A 21,844-nucleotide genomic window follows, 5' to 3' on the forward strand; every position below is an offset into this window, starting at 1 on the left:
TATATATTGGCTTTGGCGTCTGATAACATCTGCATGAAAATTGGTTCCAGGTACTTCTGTTTCTGTGATAGTCTGATGTTTAGCTATAATGGGGATCTTTTTTTGTGTAGAACAAAAAAAACAATCATTGTACAGTTGCTCAAGAGCTGCTAGTAATCCTACAGAATAAAACATTTTTTCAAACTGGGCTTTTAGCTGTGATTTACATGGATGTTGATGGTTGTTATGTAATTGCCAAAGAATTGCTGGAAGATGTGTTTGCGGAATGACAGTTAATTCATTTTGAACAGTAGAATACTTATTTACCTGGGATGGGACAACAAGCAGATTATCTTTATTTATTTTGGCTACAGCACATAATCTTCTAATTTCTGAATTTATTTTACCTGATAATTTATTAGGTGTTTTTCCAGACTTCAGTAGAGATTTTGCTTCCCTGGTTGCTTTTTGCTGGTCCTGAATCTTGCTCCAAGCTGTCTTGTTATTCATAGAGTCTGAGGATTCCACTGAATTTAATGATGATGGTATGAGTACTGAGTCTGATGATTCTGAAACGAAGTTACATATTGAACAATGCTCTGATGTACATTTAGCAGGATGCCTTGATTGATAATCGCTGCTTATATTTTGCTTATTTTTCCCACTGGCCAGTTGAACTACAATTGGTATTCTGTTTATATTATTAATAAAGGATTGAATTCGGGGACTTGTACTATACAAACCTTTTTTTATTAATTTTACAGCATCAGCAACAGGTTTGGAGTCAGGTGAAATTATTACTGGGTGTTTACATTCCTTAATTGTGTTCATTTCAGCATTTATGGCCGTTGCAAAAGCAAGAGCCTCAAGTTCACAAGCCATCCATTTTGCATGGTTTTCGTCCAATTTTACACTATGAAATGATACTGGGATTTTCTTACCTTCTTTAATGGCATATACAGTATGTCCAATTCCTGGTGGTGTTTTAGCTGCATCTACTTCAATTAGGAGTTGATCTTCAGGGCTTGGTAGGTACAAAGTCTGTAACTGTTCTACTGCTTCTGTAGCAACCTTAAATTGATTTTGTAAGGTTCTGTTCCATTCAATGCTTTCTTTAGAATCTCTGTCGGCTACTTCTTGATCAAATGGGTTTAAGATTAATGTAAGATTTGGGGAGGCTGGAAGCAAAGTTTTAAATAATCCCAGGTATGATCTCAAATCTTTCACTGTTTTGATGTCTGTGTATTTAGTGTTTCTGAGGGCATTTACTCTGTGGGGAGAAGGTGAAAGAAATCCACCTTGAGACCATTTCCATCCTAAAATATCAACTGATTTAAGAAAAATCTTAGTTTTACCTGCTGATATTTTGATGTTTGCTGATTGAAGCTTCTGTAGGACTCTCTTGTAATTATCTGCTGTTTCACTTTCTGTGCTACCTCCAATATAGATATCATCGGCGATGCGGGCAACTATTCTATCTTTCATTTCTGGGCCTAAGACTTTACATAAAACTTCATCCAATTCTTCACTTTGGCCCAATAAACCTTGTCCTGATCGTCTCAGGAATCTCATACCACCAAAGGGAGAGGTTATACCCAACCAACTAGCATCTTCATTATTCATATGGTTTTGAAAAAAACCGGAGCTTAGATCCATGGTAATTATGAAGTTCCATTGTCCCAACTGTGAAAATATCTGTTTAGGTTTAGTTACACTAGTTGGCAAATTTTTTAGGTGATCATTTATTTTAGAAAAGTTAACCACTAACCTGACATCATCTTTTGTAAGTTCATTCTTGCTTTTATTCTTGGCTCTCTGTTTCCTTACTAAAAAACTAGGTGAACAATATTGCACATTTATTCCAAATTCTTGAGGGATTCCTAGAACATTTTTTTCAGTTAAATCATCTATAACTTCTTGTAATAGTTGTTTTGTCTGATGATCATAATTAATATGTTGGACTTTTGTTGCTGTTGGACGATTTTGATCCGCCCAGTTGAGGGAACATATGTGCTTGCCATATCTGTGATTATATCCAGTGTTAAGATCTTCATTGAATACATCTTTGAAAGTGTGATTTATCTCTTTTATATAATTTACAATTTCGGAGCTTATGCTATCTTCATTTATTTCAATTTTTGTAGTATTGTCAGCATCCTTAATATCTTCAATTGTTGTTGATTTGTAATCTTGATTAGTAGAATTTTCCATATTGCCTAGCGTTCTTGCCTGAATTTTTTGATTTTTAACCTGAACTGGTTCATTTAAATTATTTTTGATTAATATCTGTCCATTTTGTACGGAACAAATTTGTGGTTGCGGCCAATTGTAATGTTTATTCTGATGCCATGGCTGTACCGCAATCTGTGTATCATCTTGATGGGGAACAGGTACAGCAACTTCTTGTCCAGGTAGGATTACATTCAAGTGGCTATTCTGCAAAATTAAATTGTTAGGTTGTGTAGGTAAAATAAGGGATTTGCTGGTTTCAGATACAGTGAATTTTTTGTGAATTGAAATAGTTCTAGCATTCAAATCTTGGATAATAGAATTTTCTTTGATGAAATTGTTCCCTCCTACAAAACTACAGTGTAGATCTTTAACTACAATTGCGTGAAAACGGACAGACCATGAATTTCTATGAAAAATTTCATCTATTTCCCCAAAAGAAGGAAGACTTGTTTTTCCATCAGCTAAGTTTGACAATTGAGAGTTAGGTTTAATCTTAAATCCGTGAGAAATAACAGCAGATAATTTGGCAAAACTAGAAGTAGCACCTGTATCCAAATCAATGTTGATCACACAGTTGTTGACATCAGATACAGTAAGGGTTTGTGTTGCTATTGGAGTAATGAAGTTACAGGCAGTCCTATTAGAAATAGAGTCAGTTTTAAGATTATCATGTATTTTAGCATTATCCTTTATATCATAAGATTTATTTTGCTTTAATGAACAATCTTTTTTTACCTGCTGCTGTTGATCTTCTTGATCATCATAACCATACTCTTTTGCTAAGTCATCTTCTTCTTCATCTATATTGAGAGCACTTAGTTGTTGGCTTAGTCTAGAGTTAAGCATTTGTTTATCTTTCTGAGATAATGAGGGACATGATTCTTGGCCTAGAAAGTGACTACTATAGATGGTTCTTGATAATCCAGAGATATGACAAAGTCGGCAAAATGGTGATGCTTGTGTGTTTTGTTGGAAGCTTCCTGTTGGTCTTTGACGATAATTATTGTACGGAGGTCGTCTTTGTCTGCCTCGCCAGCTGCCTCTAGTATTTCCTCTTTGTTGTTGGGATGACATGTAGTTACATTGTGGGTCTTCTTCTGTCATAACATTTGATAGAGTTGGTTGATCAATATCTTGAATGTACTGTTTGCATTTTGTGAGGATTTCAGTCTTAAAATCCATTAACCTTTTAGAAGCGCCAATTTTGTAGGAGTAGTTTTCTCGAATAAAGGCAGGCAGTTTAGGGTGTAGCAATCCTAGCACATTCAGTAGTATCATATCCTCATGTGAAGGCGTTAAAGATTCATTTTCCTTCAATGTTTCATTTTTCCATTCGATGAGGGTTGATTTTTTTGCAAGATTGCTGATGACCATAGACCTGTATTGATTGTAGAATCCTATTGCAGATTGCTGACCAGTTGGATCCCAGGTTAGATCTAGTAGGTTGAAGAAGTGTATTCCTTGTGTCATTATATCATAATCCTCTCGTATCTTTTTATAAATCCATTTGATGCTTGTTGATTGTTGTTGGATTGGGTTGTAGAAGTCCATGTGTACATATTTAGCCACAATAGTTAGAAACTGTCGGAGGTCACGTCGGATGTCTGGTAGATGTTCTGCTTTATCAGGCTCTTTAGCCACTAATATTCTCTTATCATTTATTTCAGCTGCAATCCAATTTTCGTAACGGCCATCCGGTAGAAATTTACGAAATTTTTCCTCTATTTCTAAGTATACTTCTAAGGTTTCTCTCCATATCTCGAACTGTACGTCACTAATCCCTTCTTGAGGTAGGGTATTAGGAGGATATATTTTGATTGATGACATGGTAGATAAGAATGTCGCAGTACTTTTGTTGTCGATATATCACAGAGACCAACGAGGGGGTGAAAAAAAGGGGGGGGTTAAAAAAACAATAAAATTTAAATAAACTACTATTTTCACTTTTTTTTCACACTAAATATTTGAGATTGTTTTAGTTTTCACTGGATAATAAAATGTTTACTTTATTTTTAAAATCAATAAAAGGTTTTTAAAAAAATGTTAAAATCACTTGGTGAGTGTTTTTTTAAAATTATGTCTAAACGACCAATAAAAAGGAATTAATTCCAATTGGGAAAGGAGAATACTCCACAGGTAGGATGGTTGGGGTCTCGGGACGTGAGTTAGCCTAGCTGCCACCACATAAATAAAGGCATAAACTCACTCACCTCGCATTATAAAAAGCTTGTTCTGAAACAGGTACATCTGATGATTTCTTATACATTGATTTCTGTGATATATCCCGACTTATAGATCATTTAAACAACAAAGTAAGACGACATTCTGGCCATCCTGATTATGACTTATTCTTGACTATTTATGGAACTGTTCTGTAGATATAGCTTTATGACTTAATGTATGGAACTGTTCTGAAGATTTATTATTGTAACTTTGCTTGTACTTTGATTGACAGCTAATGTTGTATCTTCTTTACCTAAACAAAGAACACATTAGTGTTGATCAGCGTAACTATAAAACACCCATGGTGCTTTTAAGCAGCTGTTTGGCGGCTGTTAAATTTTTTACATAGATCTCCAAATTTCGGGTGATTTTGGTCCGATTTTTAAATTTTTCAGATCATATTATCAAAATTAAATTTCATGCCCTTTTAAGAGATTTTTGTGTCGAAATCTTCTAAATGTTTATACACAGGTATCTAAAGGGATAAAACTTATGCCCGATAAATTGATGTACATCCCCAATGATGATACACGAAATTACTCCTACTGTAGATTACAATTAGTGGTTCTAACGCAAGGACACTCAACTTAATAAACCAACCAATAAGAATCTAAAAAGTCCCCAAAGTTATTAAGCCAGCGAATAAGAAAGCGTTATTATAAAACTTTTGGGACTTTTGTAGTAAACAGTCCATTGTCCCCTCTCTGGTTTTTATGCTCTTATTATTTTAGAATTGGTGAGTACTCCCCCTCCAGCTTGGTTAACAGAATAGAGGATGAGAATATTAGAGAAATGATTTTGAGCATGCTTGCCAGAAATCCTGAAGACCGACTAAGGAACATTTTATTATTTTTTATTAAAATTATCCCTGGGAGAATCTAGGGATCTGATGGTATAAGACAGTGGACCAGAATTTATGTTAATTTTTAATTACAAAATAACTCATTGGAACAGTACTCTAACGAGCCAATCACAATTTAATATAATAACCCGAAGTTTTTAATTCAACGATGAAGTTCACAGCCCCTTCTACTATATAAAATGTCAACATTGTTAGTGTTTCTGAATATTTGTCAAATCAACGAGGAGTTGCTTTTCCCGAGTACTTCTATTCTTTCCTTCAGTCTTATATCAGGTGAGAAAATTATAGATGTTTCTCATTGAGTGCCTAGGTATGCATTGAACCTCCACCCTTTTTTAAATAATTTGAATTTAGGGGGGAAGGTTTATTATTAAACTAGAAAATTAAAACACTGTTTTTTTATCAGTTTTCATTAAACAAAACATGAGATCAAGTTTGTTTCTAATGTATATTGTACAATCAAGTAAAAGAATAGAGGGGGCACGAGCTATATGTAACTCTACCTACTAGTTGGGACCCTGTGCCGACTTTCTATTGGGTCTTTTATCAGCCAAAAGCGTCGGCAATATAAACACAGCCGAGTCGCTACAAAAGAGCAGAAAGCAATTTTCTAGCAGACGTAAAAAGTACTCAAAACTTTGGCCAGTCTGGTAGTTGTCTAGGTTATACATCTATATTTATACATTTATTATACTGAATCATCTTATGAATTTTAGAATGTTCTCCCACCAGCCGCTGTTATCCTCAGATCAGAAAATAACCAGATTATTCCGAGATCTAAACAAGTTGGATTCACTACTCAAGTCTGAACAAGACGATAGGTATGCCTAATCTTTTTATATAAGTAACAGGATGTTTGTCTGTCTGTCCGTAGTTTAAGATCTTGCTATCGGCTGGACCGATTTGGTTTAATTTTTAATAACGTCCTGAGAAGGTTTATAACTATTATTGGAGAGGGTACCTCCACTCCCCCGAGAAAATTATCCCTGGAAAAAATATCATCCCCTTCCAAACAGAACAAGGATGACAACATCCATAAAAGCGAAGCTCTGAAACGATATGACAGACGAAAATTAACTTTTGTTGAGTGTCAGAACTGAATATACAAAGTATGAAAATATAAGGTTTGACAAAATTATACTAACGTAAATTTGTTGCAAAACTTCTTAAATACAGAATTCTGTTTAAGGACATACTGACATTTTTAATACTTGATTATAGAGATGCTTCGCTCATGATATTGTACCTCATTGTAATAGGAATCAGTAATCAAAAAATCAGATCAATCGGATGTTTTTATCACATAAAAAATTGTTATTAAAAAAGTAAAAAAACAACATGTTTAAAATGGACGTACGGACATTCTGGTAATGATTATATAGTTGCTATGCTTTCTAAATCGTACCTATCTAACTATTGAAGGAATCACCATGCAAAGTTTGAAATCGATAGGACAATTCTAACATGCCTAAATTAACGAATAAAAGCTAACTATCTCGGACGGACGTACGGACCGACCCTAATTATAGAAAAGCTTCGCTTTAAAAAACTAGAAATGGCGAAGGTAGTCTCTATATAAAAGTAAAAGGATGTCCACTACAGGTTTTGGGGGATATAACCTCTTTTTTCCCAGAGAAATCGCTCACCCATCCACCCCCCCCCACACCAGACCCAAAAAAATCGAATTTTCCCCCTTCTCTAAAATGTCCACAGAGAGCTTTAGGGGGCTAGACACTAGTTAATATGTATCTTTTATCTTTCTTTTTGAAATAAAAATGTGCTAACTGATCGAATTTCTAATGTTCTTATTATATCTTTTCAGAATTGATGAAGACTGCCTATTATTGCTTACAAATCTAGTCACTGCTTTTATTAGGTAAGCTTTCATTATACTTTATTAAAGTAAATGAATAGAAGAGGCACGAGCTATATGTAACTATACCCACGAGGTGGGGGACCCTATGCCGACGTTCAATTGGGCCTTTGAAACTAACTTTTACATCTTTCACTTTTGGCAAATAATGCACCGTCTATATTTTAATTTAGACATTTAGGACAGTTTTTAAGCTTTTTCTTTGAATATATTATTATTTATGATTACATATGATAATATTTTTGTTCTCGTTTAGAGACCTGAAACTTACAACATCACACTTACAGAGTATACAGGTATAAACAATCGATATATTAATACTTGGATCTTGCACCAGATTTTCATCTACTTTCATGATAAAGAAATACTCGCAGCTAGCTAAAATAACAATACCCTATATCTACCCCCTTCTGAATGAACGAACCGACCAATAAATAATGTCCATGTTAGCAAACTAAATTGACGACAATTTTTCCCTGTCATAATATCCACGTATATCCTATATCCATTTTATTATTCACTTGTAATCAAAATTTATTTCAGGGATTTTTGTAAGTTTTTGGCAGATTTTATAAGGAATACGATTATTATTGTTTATTTTGTTGAAGAGGAAAAAAGCTTTAAAAAGGGAAAAATGGGTATTTTGTATCTTCATAAAAACAGTTCTACCTCCATCAATACAACTTCATATTTGACTTTTGCACTTAATTCTTTTTTAACACATAATATTTTGAACTTTTCACTAGGTAGTAAAAAGGCGGAGTGCAAAATATTTTTTTTACACTTTTTTCTAGCCTTTTTCTCATAATTGATTTTAAGTATAAATGCTTATTTAGACATTAAATTAAAAGGGGGCAGGGGTTAAAGAAATGTGTGTTTACTAGATGGGGATTAGGCCCTGTGCCGAATTTTCATTTGGGTCCTTGAACATTAGCCAATAGCGTCGGAAATATTAACACAGCCAAATCGTTACAAAAGGTTCCTAAAACTAGAACCAGGTAGTTATCTGTGCTTTTCATCCATACTTATTATTTAGACTCTCTGTTGGCTTGGGGAAAGGTTATCAGGAGAAATAATTCTGGACAGGATTCTTCCATTTATAATCTACTACCTGTCCAGTCCTGTGGCTCAAGTTAGGAGGGCAGCCATCATTGCATTGGTTCATCTTTTTAAACAGGTAAAAAATCTTTATTTTATAATTATGATAAACAAAATTACCCCTTCAGTAGATTTATATAGTTGGTAGAAAAGTGTGAACCATCCTATAAAATTTAATTCAAGTACCCAAAATTTTAAAGGTAGCTAATGGGATAATGTAAAACTTTGGTCACCAGAGCTGGATCTTTAAATCGTTTAGAGGTGAACTGAATCGGGGCGATCCAGTTCGGCGCACCTAGATATTATTAGATTTCAATCTTTAAATCAAAATGGAATGGGCGAATCAGCGCGCCCAGTGGCGCGGTACTGGCGCAGCAATGGCACTCAACGAGTGACATTGCCGCGCCAAACCGGGGTGAACTGGATCGCCCCGATTCAGCGCACCACTAAACGATTTAAAGATCCAGCTCAGTGTGATTTACAGTAAAATAATGAGAATGCCAAAATACCCTTGAACATATACATATAATTCATTACATTTAATGTTAAGACTTGCGAATGCAATACAAAAAAGGGTGGTTTGTCTGAATTTTAAGGATTAAAAGTATGATAACACAGAATAAGTTTTGACCATTATCAAGCATCCTTTAAAAGCATTAATACAAACATAATATTCATACCAATGGATATATTATTACTTAGATGTTACTCAGATTTCATGTTCTCTATTAAAGTGAAACCAGCAGCTGGCTAAAACAACGATAACCTCACCCCCTTCTCTCACTAAATGTACGAACTTACCAATGATATCCATGTTACCTACCTAAGTCGGCGTCAATTTTTTCCCTGTCAAAATATATCCACGTATATGCTATATCCATTTTTAAACCTTTATCAATATTAATTTTGGTCTGTATTTTTTAGATCAACAGTGTTCCAAGAAATCATGCAAATACATTTCCAGAATATGTTCTTCCATCCCTACTGCCATTATGTCAGGTTTGTTAATATTATTTAGTGCTCCAAGAAATCATGAAACAGGTTTGTTTATAATAGTTGGCTTTCTAAGGAATCATGCAAATACTTTTCCAAGATTTTTAGGAGCACTTTCTCTTGGGAGAGATCATAGAAGATAACCTCCCACAAAATGATAATAATAATTCATTAACCAGTCCTAAAGTAAGGCTCACTGTGAAGAAGAATCATACCAAACAATCTGTTACTTTTTCAACAGGATATAATAAGTACTTAAATTTTTTATCCATCTAGGATCCAGCTATCCATGTGCGGTCCACCCTGGCTAAACACCTGGCAGATATTGCAGAACTGTCTCTAAAGTTCTTAGATCTGGTTACTCTGGGGGGCAATACTAGCAGTGGCACTTCCACAGGTATCATTTTAGTCAGGGATCTAAAGGGATACGACAATGGTCAATAAATTTATGTACATCCCCAATGATGAGTCACAAAGTTATCCCTTTTGTAAATTACAATTAGTGGTTAAACGTCTGAACACTAAACTTTTAGAACAAACCAATCAAAATTCAAGTCCCCAAAGTTGTTGAGACAACGAATAAGAAAACGTTATCAAAAAAACTTTGAGGACTAGTTAATAAACAGCCCAATATCCGCTCTATGAATTTTAATGCTGAAGTTTTCAGAAGTGTTTTTATGTCGCCCAGCAGTAGGAACCATTTTTAAAGTCTTTTGTTATTACGCGGTGTCGGCCCGAGATTCGAACCAATCACCTCCCCGGCAACGAGCGGATGCGTTTTGTGTTGAGCCATGATCGCGGGTTAGAAAAAATTTAATTAATTTCGTGTATTCTATAAGGTACTCTTGTTGTTTGTTTGTGCCAATGTTTATTTTATGTGCTAGTACAGAGTCCATCTGCTATATCTTTATCATTGGTTAGCTCTTTGTTATCAAATGTTATTAGTAATGTCCGTCCGTCAGTCAGTCAGTCAGTCAGTCCGTCAGTCCGTAACGCTATGGGGGAAATGGGATTTACTCAGCTCCTATATAAGATAGAATGCTGAAATTTTTTGACAACATTCCCATCATTAAGGAGCACAATTTACTATAAAACATCATTGGCGTTCGGACCGATTTTTAGCAGGTTTTAGGCTATTTTTATATTTTTCACATTTTTCTACATATCTTCAGTGTTTATGGTCCGATTTTCAAAATTTTTTCAGTTACAGATATCAAAATTAAATTTCCCGTCGTTTAAAGGAACAACCATGAAGTACAGACTGCCTTTTCAGCAGGTTTAAGGCTATTTTTATATTTTTCACATTTTTCTCCATATCTTCAGTGTTTATGGTCCGATTTTCAAAATTTTTTCAGTTATAGATATCAAAATTAAATTTTCCGTCTTTTAAAGAAAACCACCATGACGGCCAGACTGCCTTTTTAGCAGGTTTTAGGCTGTTTTTTTTTATATATTTAACATTTTTCTCCATATCTTCAGTGTTTGTAGTCCGATTTTCAAAATTTTTTAGTTATATATATCAAAATTAAATTTTCCGTCTTTTAAAGAAAACCACCATGACGGCCAGACTGCCTTTTTAGCGGGTTTTAGGCTGTTTTTTTTATATATTTAACATTTTTCTCCATATCTTCAGTGTTTATAGTCCGATTTTCAAAATTTTTCATTTATTTATATCAAAATTAAATTTCCCGTCTTTTAAACAAAATAACCATGACGGCCAGACTGCCTTTTTAGCAGGTTTTAGGCTATTTTTATATATTTAACACTTTTTTCCATATCTTCAGTGTATATGGTCCGATTTTCCAATTTTTTTAAGTTAAGGATTTAAAAATTAAATTTTTTGTCGTTTAAATAAAACAACCATGACGGCCAGACTGCCTTTTATCAGGTTTTTGGCTATTTTTATATGTTTTACATATTTCCCCATATCTTTGTATATTTTCATGCAATTTTCAAACCTTTATGGGATATCTATATCAAAATAATTTTTCCCATTGTTATGAGCATCTTTAATATAATTTACTTTGACCATCGTCATCATGCAAAATAAAACAAGGTTTCATGTTTATTTTATCCAATAAATCTATTCTTGATTTTAGTAAAAACCTTTTAAATCTACGTATTCCAATCGACGATTTTTTGTGCTTCACTACTTTTGGATGTTGTCATCCTTGTTTTATTGGGTTTATCATTTTGTTAGTAACTTTGTTGACAGTGCTCTACAGGGGCGCCCAAGCTGTTTTATTTTTTTGGGGGGTAATCACCACTTCACCCCCCCCCCCTTGAACGTCCTTGCTCTACATTGATTTGAATCGTTTTTAGGTTTTATGAACTCTGCTCCATAGTATTTTATTTGTGTATCCTAATTTTGGATTGAAGCTAAATTTTTAACTATTTATTTTGTAACTGACGGAATGTATGTTTATTTTCGCTACTAAAAAGATAAGACTTGTAAGTTTAATGTTTGCTGACTGCGTCACACTGAATTAAAGATAACACAAATTGATTCATTTTAGTTTCAATATTTTTCGCCAGAGGTCTTTTTTAAATGATTTATATTTATTTTTGGTTATATTAACTTGAATATCTATCAGATTTGATATTATAATTTTGGTGGAGGGAAAGTATGTGCTGCAAATAGAAATTAAATCTAAAAAAATAGAAAAAAAATAACATGAATAACATCTATTCTTAATTAATTTTATATTAGCTAATAAAATACTTTTAGCTGTATAGAACCAGGACATAAAGTAATTTTTATGTCAGTAGTATCCAATTATTTCTTTCAGGGACAATTCTGTATCACAGATATTTTCCTTCTATATAAGTCTAGTGGCGTTGCCCCTAACCATTAGGGGAGGGCACAGGAGTTGAGAAAAATAGCTTTAAACCATTTCATTATATTTATAAAGCTTACCATAAAAGTATAACTGATTTGGATCTCCAATTTCCTTGATATTAAGCTTCATACAAAAGCTTTAATACATAATTGCATTTTTTTTATAAAAAGCTTACTTAGCAAAGTGTACTTTATAGCTGGAATTTATCAATTCAGCAACTTTCTAGATACATAAAAATTCTAAACAATACTAAGAGAAAATTGTTTAAACTTTAATCGCTAGGTGGATTAATATTTTATTTGCATAATAAAGAAAAATTGATAAAAATTAATCATTATATTTTTTACTTTAGAAGACACTTTTTAAAAGTATATTATTTAAGGTATTTTATTTAATAATGCTTTCTGGTGTTAGATGAAATAAGATTACTATTTTTAAAAGAAACCCTTTTTTCTTTTGGTTAAATTTTTTCTGTACCTATGAAATTTTTTGATTCGTTTTTTTTGTTAGGTATATATTTTTAAAGGTTTTAAAAAACCTCCAAAAATCCTGAAAGGAAAAATCACAACTTTAGTATTCCAAGTTTTATCTAAATATATAAATAGTTAAAGCTACTCTATAATTAACCTATCTGTCTATTCTTCTGTAACGCTGTTAGGGAAATGGGATTTTTTCATTTGTTATTTAAGATAGATTGCTGATTTTTCATGAGAATATACACCTTGCCAAATCATCTAGAATAATAGTGTAGTTCTATTGGATATTATTAATATTATTAACCATATCTTTTTCTTATTTCCCTCCTAGTTTATTTCTACTAAATATCTGCATTTTAACTCACTTTGTCCGTATTTCCAATCACGAATTTTGTGCTTTGCTACTTATGGATGTTGTCATCTTTTTTAAAATTAAGATAGCAAAGTAATAACTAAGAGATAAAAGATAAGAAAAATACTTTTAATTTTAGTGATAATATTTCTCACTAGATGACTTGATTTCCATAATATATCCTCATAAAAGATGTATAATTCAAATATGTACCTACTAGAATAATAGTGTAGTTCTATTGGATATTATTAATATTATTAACCATATCTTTTTCTTATTTCCCTCCTAGTTTATTTCTACTAAATATCTGCATTTTAACTCACTTTGTCCGTATTTCCAATCACGAATTTTGTGCTTTGCTACTTATGAATGTTGTCATCTTTTTTAAAATTAAGATAGCAAAGTAATAACTAAGAGATAAAAGATACGAAAAATACTTTTAATTTTAGTGATAATATTTCTCACTAGATGACTTGATTTCCATAATATATCCTCATAAAAGATGTATAATTCAAATATGTACCTACTTATGTAGTGTTAATTATAAAGCAAAATCATTGTTAAGCTGTTATTTATAAAGAAAATTGCTTAACTAAACTTTGAACAAGCAAACTATCCCCAATTTTCTATGGCCGACCTTAAAGTTAAAATATTAAAAAGACATATCAAACAAACTTGTACATTTATCTCTTTTTATTTATTAAGGGCAGTCTCTTGTAAAACAGAAAAAGCCCACCTTATTTATAAAATTATGTTTTTGTTAAGAAGATGATTTATGGATGTTAATGATGCTTTTCTTGAGGAGATGATTTATGGGTGTTGTCATCCTTGTTAAACAATTAAGATAACAAAGTTTTTAATTATAACTAATAGATAAAAGATAAGAAAAATACCTTAATTTTAGTGTTAATATTTCTCACTAGATGTCTTGATTTCCATATTATATCCTTATCAAGATGTATTAATTTAAAACTGTATCTACTTTTGTTCTGATATTTATAGAGGAAAATAATTATTGAGATAAGATAATAAAGTATACATTTAACTAATAGATAAAAGATAAGAAAAATACCTTGAATTTAAGTGTTAATATTTCTCACTAGAGGTGTTTATTTTCATATTATCTCCTTATATAAGATGTATTAATTTAAATCTGTACCTACTTTAGTTCTGATAATTATAAAGAAAAATCTTGATTGAGTTCTTATTCATAAAGAAAATTGCTTAACTAAACTTTGAAAAAGCAAACTATCCCTAATTTTCTATTGCTGACCTAATAAGTAGACATATTAACAAGACATATCAAACAAACTTGTACATTTATCTCTTATTATTTATTAAGGGCAGTCTCTTGTAAAACAGAAAAAGCCCACTTTATTTACAAAATTATGTTTTTCTTAAGAAGATGATTTATGGATGTTGTCATCCTTGTTAAAAACTGAAGATAACAAAGTATTTAATTATAACTAAGAGTTTAAAAATACCTTAATTTTAGTGTTAATATTTCTCACTAGAGGTCTTGGTTTCCATATTATATCCTTATCAAGATGTATTAATTTAAAACTGTATCTACTTTAGTTCTGATAATTATAAAGAAAAATCTTGATTGAGTTCTTATTCATAAAGAAAATTGCTTAACTAAACTTGAACAAGCAAACTATCCCCAATTTTCTATGGTCAACCTCATAAGTTAAATATTGAAAAGACATATCAAACAAACCTGTACATTTATCTCTTTTTATTTATTAAGGGCAGTCTCTTGTAAAACAGAATACGCCTACTTTATTTACAAAATAATGTTTCTTTTAAGGAGATAATTTATGGATGTTGTCATCCTTGTTAAAATTAAGATAATAAAGTATACATTTAACTAATAGATAAAAGATAAGAAAACTACCTTGAATTTTAGTGTTAATATTTCTCACTAGATGTCTTGATTTCCATATTATTAACTTTTTAAAGATGTATTGATATAAATCAGTAACTTTTTTGAACTGATAATTAAAAAGGAAACTCATCTTTGAGTTCTTATTTAAAAAGAAAATTACTTGACTGAACTTTAAAAAAGCAAACTGTCCCCTATTTTCTATGGTCAACTTTATAAGTTAGAATATTAAAAGAAATATAATTCAAACTAACAACAGTTTCTCCTGTATATCTAGTGAATATATTTCATGGGTAGCCTATTGTAAAGCAGAAAAAGTCTTCTTTATTGAAGTTTCTATAATCTAGCTGTTTGCAAGATTATAAGTAACAGGCAAACATTAAGCCATTTTACTTACATTATTATCAGGGACAAGGGACCAGGATTCTGACAAAAAATTCTAAGTCAAAATATTTACTTACTTTCTTATTTTCTCCCTTCTTACCCACTTCCCTTCAGTTACAGCCCACAAAAAGTTTTTCGCCACAAAAATACCCAAATTTTCAGCAATTTCAAATGAAATCAATTTGCTGAATCACAGCCCCTGATTATTATATTAGCTAGCTTATTTTACAAACAAACTATTTTTTTCTTAAATTTATTCTAGGTATTTTTGTATAAAATTATTAGTTTTAATGAAATCAGAGTCGTTAGTCTTTATAAAGTATTACATATGGTTTTTAAGTAAGATATGTCTGAAACAATGAAAAAAGATAATAGTTTTGGACTTAAGTGTAAAAATATTAGCTTTTAAAAAACTCTTTATTTGTATTACAAAATGCTGATTCATTAACTAAGTCATCAAATTAATTTAATTGCTAGTTCCCAATAATCATATTTAAATTGTACTAAACACGCTAGAGTTCTAATTTTCTTTATAAGATCAAAAATAACATTAAAGTATTAGATAAATAGATAGATAGATTTATTCAATTCCTCTAATTACATATTATATAATAAAGTACACTAGGATTTAATAATGAATATAATTAACATATACAGTTACAATATTATATATTAAAATATAACTAGGTAAGATTCATGGCACTAAACTGTATCTTGATACTTTGTAGTTTTACCCACGACTTGCATTGTTTTTTTTAAAAAGATTATTTCTTTTATTGCTATTTTTCCATTTTTTTACCTATTTATCTAAAATACTGAAATAAAATGAATAAGGTAAATTAAAATGTTCATGTATTTTGTTTCGCAAATTATTTTTTTCTCTAATAATACATCCAAGTTTAAACTAAAGAAGTGCAATTATAAAATTCATTTTGAATTATTTATATAGGTCAGTTATTTAAAACCATTTTTAAAACTTTTCGTAATTCATGAATTAAGAATAAGAATTAAGTAATACTGACAAACTCAGAATAGAGAAGGCAAACTTTTTACAGTCGTCTTTCTATAATAGCAACTGATTAAATCACAATATCTTTTTAAGGAGGATAGACAAAAATGTGTTATAGAGTGGCTTCCAAACCAAATATAGTTTCCTGTTGAATTCAGCTTAGTTGTCTTAGAATGAAATAAGCAACCGTGAGAAAAGTGACATTGGGCTGTTTAATTCACTAGTCCCCAAAGTTTTATAATATCGTTTTTTTATTCGTTTGCTAAAAACTTTGGAAACCTTTATTGAAATTTGATTGGATTGTTGTTTTTTAAGTTGAGTGTCCAAACTTTTCAACTTCTAATTGTAATCTACAGAATGGGTAATGTTGTGTATGATCATTTTAAGACGTAAAACAATTTATCTGCTATTGTCTTATCCCTTTAGATCCCTGAATAAATAACGACATTCTATGCAAGTACCCAATGTCTTCGAAATGTCCGTCCGTCTGAGACAAAGTGGGGGAAACGTGATTTTCTCGGCTCCTAGAAAAGAAAGACAGCTGAAATTTTCAGTGAAGATTCTTATAACATGCCCATCTAATCTATACATTGTTTTGTCCATCTGTCTGTTGTTTGGGGTGGTAGATCGATTCCTAGATTTTCATGTTTTCGTGATTTTTCTCAACTCCTTTTTAAGAAAATGGGCTAAAATTTTCAGGGATTGCTTAAATTTATATTCTTGTTGGGGTGCTAGATCGATTCCTAGATTTTTAGATTTTCTATGGTTTTCTCGATTCCTATTCAGGATTTGCGGCTGAAAATATATCAGGAATTGGATATGCTCATATTCTACATATTTTTATCAATTTTCATTAAGATTTGTCTATAAATTGCAATGCTAGATCGATTCCTAGATTTTCAAATTTTCGTGATTTTTAAGGTTGCGTTATTTTTAAGGCTTTCTGATTTCCCTATTTTATCAAGATTAATGTTTATTGTATGAAACTGCTTTATAGTAATTTTTTTCCGATATCCATTCATAATTTTTGCGCTTCGCTACTTTTGGATGTTGTCATCATTGTTTTTCAATCATAATATATAAAAATATAGATATATTATAGAACTATTGCTTGGATCTTAAACCAGATTATTATGTTATCTAATACTAGCGGCTACGCCCCTAGAGGCCTCTAGGAAAGACAAAGACACACAAGACAAATATACATCCTGTTACTTTAGTATAAGTAATAAAGTAAGATATATAGCTGGCTAAAATAACAATTCACTCTTTCCAGTCCCTTTATCCCCCCACCCGCCCTTCTGGATGAACGAACTGACCAATAAACAAATTCCATGTTATCTAGTAAAATATATCCCTTTTCATAACATCCATGTACGTTCTACGAATCTACATCCATTAATAGATAAATAATGATATTACTACCTGACAGGGATAAGACAATGAAGGATAATTTATGTACATCCCAAATGATGATAAACAAAATTATCTCTTCTGTAGATTTAAATTAGTTGCTGAAACGTTTGAACACTAATCTTAATAATCCAACCAATCAAAATATCCCAAAGTTGTTAATCCAACAATTAAGAAAACGTTATTATAAAACTTTGGTAACTAGTGTAATAAACATTCCATTGTCCCCTCTCTTTTTGAATGATACTATCTAATTTTTAAATTCTAGATGGAGGTAATCTGGAAGTAAGTGTGCCCACGACTTGTAGCTACGATGCTGAAGTCAATGCTCTGCATGAGCCTATAAGGTACAATGTTTCTATTGTTATGACTTCAGGTTAGGTCATAATGGGTACTTGCCCCGCAGGTATAGGCCACGCAGGGTTAACACCCTTGCAGAGGTTAGATGGCAAAAACTTTCCCTCTCCACCTTATTTTCAATTTATTTCAAAAATAAGAATAGGTTTAAGTGCTCGACACGCAATTTGAGGAGAGCACCGAAATTTTTTATATTTTGTTGCTGTTTGAGGTCGAAACCAAGGGGTTAACTATTGAGGGTTAGTACAAACTACCAGTGTCCAAACTTTTCTGCCAATGATTAATAACTTATTTTTAGGCAAGCTGTAACATTGCTTTTGGAGGATCAGAAAAACAGTGTCAAACAGGTATCAAGTGAAATAACATCTTATTTTATTGTCCGCGGATACGAAAATTAAAAATTGCATGATTTAATCTTTTTTGTTGTCCCCTGACCTACAAAACTGGTATTATTGTAATGAGTTTTATTTTATTTTGCCTGGAAAATTGTCTATATTATAGATACATGTTTTTTTCAGTCAGTTCACAGATCAGGAACCTCGGCCATAAAGTTTTTTTTAACCAATCTTCACTGCGCCATTTTAAAGTAGAAAATGAAAATAATAAAATAAAATAAAAGCACCTTGTGTATAAAGGTTCAAAACCGTTCAAAATATTAAAAACATTACATTTAGGTGTTAGTCCAATATGGTGCAGCTAGATTGGCGGTTTTCTTCGGACGCCAGCGGGCCAATGATATTCTTTTGTCACATATGATCACATTTCTTAATGATAAGGTAATAATGTTTTAAATATTAAGCCGGCTTATTTTGTAGATTTCGTGTAATTGAAAGTTTTAATGGATGTTATGCTATTTTTGTAATATAATCAAAAATTTGTTAAGTTTTATTTAGCAATTCCAACTGAAATATCCCAACTATATTATTTCTACTAGCGACTTCACCCTAAGCCTCTAAAGACTGTTGTATAAGTAGTAAAGAAGGGGGCAAACTATAGTCTAAAACCATCTAAAGACCTATGTAAAGCTTTCCTCAAAATGGAGAACTCAATCGGTGTAATATTTACTAAAATCTTTAGCTTTCCTCAAAATGGAGAACTCAATCGGTGTAATATTTACTAAAATCTTTATTTTCATGATAATTGGTTAACAAAATATTTTAGAATGATTGTGAGTTACGATTCTGTTTCTTTGAGAATATTGCCAGTGTTGCGGCATTCGTGGGGTGGCATTGTTCCGCCATCTTGAAACCATTGCTCCAACAAGGACTAGCAGATTCAGAGGAGTTTGTTGTTGCCAGGTAAAGTTGAATTCCAGAGTTTAAGGGGACAATGGGCTATTTTTTAGACTAGTCCCCAACGTTGGCTTAAAAACTTTGGAGACTTTAGTGAATTTTAATTGGTTATTTTATTAAGTTAAGTGTTCAAACGTTTCAACCACTAATCTTAATCTTCTACAGTAGGGGTAGTTTTGTATATTATCATTTAGATCCCTGGTTAGTTACTCATCGTATTATCTACATATTCTGAAATATTTATCTGGTGCTTGTCCTTAAAGTGCCTATCGAACACTGAACTACTATTTGGGGGAGGATATCTCATTATCATCCACCCTCCAAACAAAAAGGCTCTCCCTAAAAAAATAATCATTATCATAACCAATGCTTTTTTAGAGCCATCAATGCAATGTCAAGCTTAGCAGTGCAGGGCCTCATGGAGAAAGTTTCCCTGTTTGAAATGTTGCGGGACACCCTCCCCTTCCTGTGCCACCCCAACATATGGATCCGTCAGTCAGCTGTGGGTATGGTGGTGGCTGTGGCTTCCAAACTTGATGTGGTAGATATTCAGGTGAGTCTACAGCTGTGGGTAAGGTTGTGGCAGTGGCTTCTGTACATATTCAGGTGAGTCAGCTGTGGGTATGGTTGTGGCTTCTAAACTTGATGTGGTGGATATTCAGGTGGATTTACAAGAATGAGATCCTACAAAGGGATCATTACTTTCAATGTTTTGATAAATAAGCGAATATCAAGATTAGCTGTTTATGAGTGTTCTAAGAGAATAGGTATTATTTCTTTGAGTTAGTGTCGTATAATTTTTTCTTACGGTAAGGGGTAAGGGCTGTGATGCTCTCCGATGAAGAACTTGGGTAAGAGTTATACTAATATTATTTACGTGACTATTATATATCCAAACTGCTCAATTATCTCCCTTCTTTCACAATCGTGAATGTTTTGTGAATGAGAAATTAGAGTTGCCACACGAGGACTTGAATTCGAAATATCAATAGCCTTTTCATAACTCTTAATTGTATAGAATTAGGGCAGTTGATTATTATTAGGTAGTTTCCATAAAAGTTTTTCTATGGTTTAACGGATAAAATTTCTAGGTAAAAATTGGCGCACTGTTGAAAGGGTATCTGAAGCAGAGTGTTGTTAGCCTGGATAACCCCTCCATCCTGTTGTCCTACCTGAAGGAACCTATCCCGCGGCCAGTTCTGGATGGTATTATCAAGTACAATGATGTTGCTGGCCTTCTAGGGTTGTTAAAGGTAACATGCACAAAACTGGGTTCCAGGACAAATGCAGGAGTCCCAAAGGTCGGAGTGGACAAACGCAGGAGTGTTCAAATAACAATTTAATTTAGTATTTCTATACAGATTAGGTTAGGATAAGATATGAATGTACAAATAAGCCCCCCCGCAGGGGTTAGGCATTAAAAAAACCTATAAGATGGTCTAAAATAGGTTAGGTTAGTTTAAGTGGCCACTCCGACGTATGTCCACTCCTACGTTTGGGACTCCTGCGTTTGTCCAAGGACCCAAAAATGTATTATATTATTAACTAATTACTTCACCCCTAGCCTCAAGAGGGTAGGTGAAAATAGCCTAAAACCGCCCAAAGATATCTGAATAGCTCTTCTGAAAAGAGACGAATATTTTCAGAGATCTTTAGCTTTAGATAAAAAAGCAGAAATACATAACATTCTGTATCAGTGATGAGAATGCTTCACAAACAACAAAAAATGTAGCAAAAAATTAATTCATTAACTCCTATCTTCTATTAAAACAATTTATTAAACTTTCTTTAATCCTAGGAAAGACAAACAGCACGGCGAATCTGTCGGTCAAGCGGGCAGGATGTTGTGTACAACGAGATACCAGTGGCGCATGCACAACTGTATGGTCGTCTTGTCAAGGAATGTTTATGTATATTGAAATTTTAATAAATTGCTATCTATCTAAGAAATAAAACAATTTATTTAGGCTTACTTTGCTTCTCATGGGTGTGCCTCTGGTCATCTGACAGGTATTCATAATGTACAATGTACATATGATATAGTACATTTATTTTTTGAACTACTGAAATAAGTGATCTATAAAAGTTTTGTTACATTGTTTTTGAGTAACAAAAAAACCGGCGGAAGGGAGGAGACATTGGATTGTAAATTACACTGGTACTCACAGTATTATAAACACGTTATCTTATGAGTTAGCTCAATAACTTTGGCTACTTTTGTAGAATTTTGCTTGAAGTAATGTCCAAACCTTTCAACTAATAATTTGAATCTACTAAAGGGATCATAGGGAATGTAAATCATTGTATTATCAAATATCTCTGGAAAAAAAAGGTTTAGCTTAAATTCTTGAAAATTGATTTATGAGTAAACAAAACTAAAAGTAAAAGTTTATAATTTCATAAACATTTACTAAAGGCTGGAATGTTGGCTATAGTAGAAGATCAACTTCTTGGACTTACAGATTATATTCTAAAGGTAAAGTATATTTTTATCGTAGCTCACAAAAAATCTAAATTATTTATTACTAGTCACTTTGCCCCTAGTCTCTATGGGTTTTTCCCTACAGGTTCAGTAG

At 32.2% G+C, this 21,844-nt stretch overlaps 1 protein-coding gene across 2 annotated transcripts in view; it reads left to right on the forward strand.

The window, feature by feature from the left end:
- Vps15 (vacuolar protein sorting 15) overlaps positions 1–21,844 on the forward strand; it is a 60,642-nt gene that overhangs the window by 26,084 nt on the left and 12,714 nt on the right. The window contains exons 11-26 of one of the 2 annotated variants that reach the window (XM_080178391.1): positions 5,166–5,268; positions 5,490–5,569; positions 6,013–6,117; positions 7,119–7,172; positions 7,426–7,465; positions 8,206–8,346; positions 9,192–9,266; positions 9,537–9,657; positions 17,888–17,966; positions 18,275–18,323; positions 18,651–18,752; positions 19,138–19,274; positions 19,647–19,821; positions 20,360–20,521; positions 21,067–21,165; positions 21,682–21,744. In XM_080178391.1, coding sequence (XP_080034517.1) covers positions 5,166–5,268; positions 5,490–5,569; positions 6,013–6,117; positions 7,119–7,172; positions 7,426–7,465; positions 8,206–8,346; positions 9,192–9,266; positions 9,537–9,657; positions 17,888–17,966; positions 18,275–18,323; positions 18,651–18,752; positions 19,138–19,274; positions 19,647–19,821; positions 20,360–20,521; positions 21,067–21,165; positions 21,682–21,744 — 1,585 coding nt within the window. Of the gene's footprint in view, positions 1–5,165; positions 5,269–5,487; positions 5,570–6,012; positions 6,118–7,118; positions 7,173–7,425; positions 7,466–8,205; positions 8,347–9,191; positions 9,267–9,536; positions 9,658–17,887; positions 17,967–18,274; positions 18,324–18,650; positions 18,753–19,137; positions 19,275–19,646; positions 19,822–20,359; positions 20,522–21,066; positions 21,166–21,681; positions 21,745–21,844 lie in introns of both variants that reach the window. The other variant, XM_080178451.1, reaches the window with a different exon arrangement.

The sequence above is a fragment of the Acartia tonsa genome, chromosome 1 (genome assembly GCF_053477335.1).
Source record: "Acartia tonsa isolate MP-2025a chromosome 1, ASM5347733v1, whole genome shotgun sequence".
NCBI classification, from domain to species: domain Eukaryota; kingdom Metazoa; phylum Arthropoda; class Copepoda; order Calanoida; family Acartiidae; genus Acartia; species Acartia tonsa.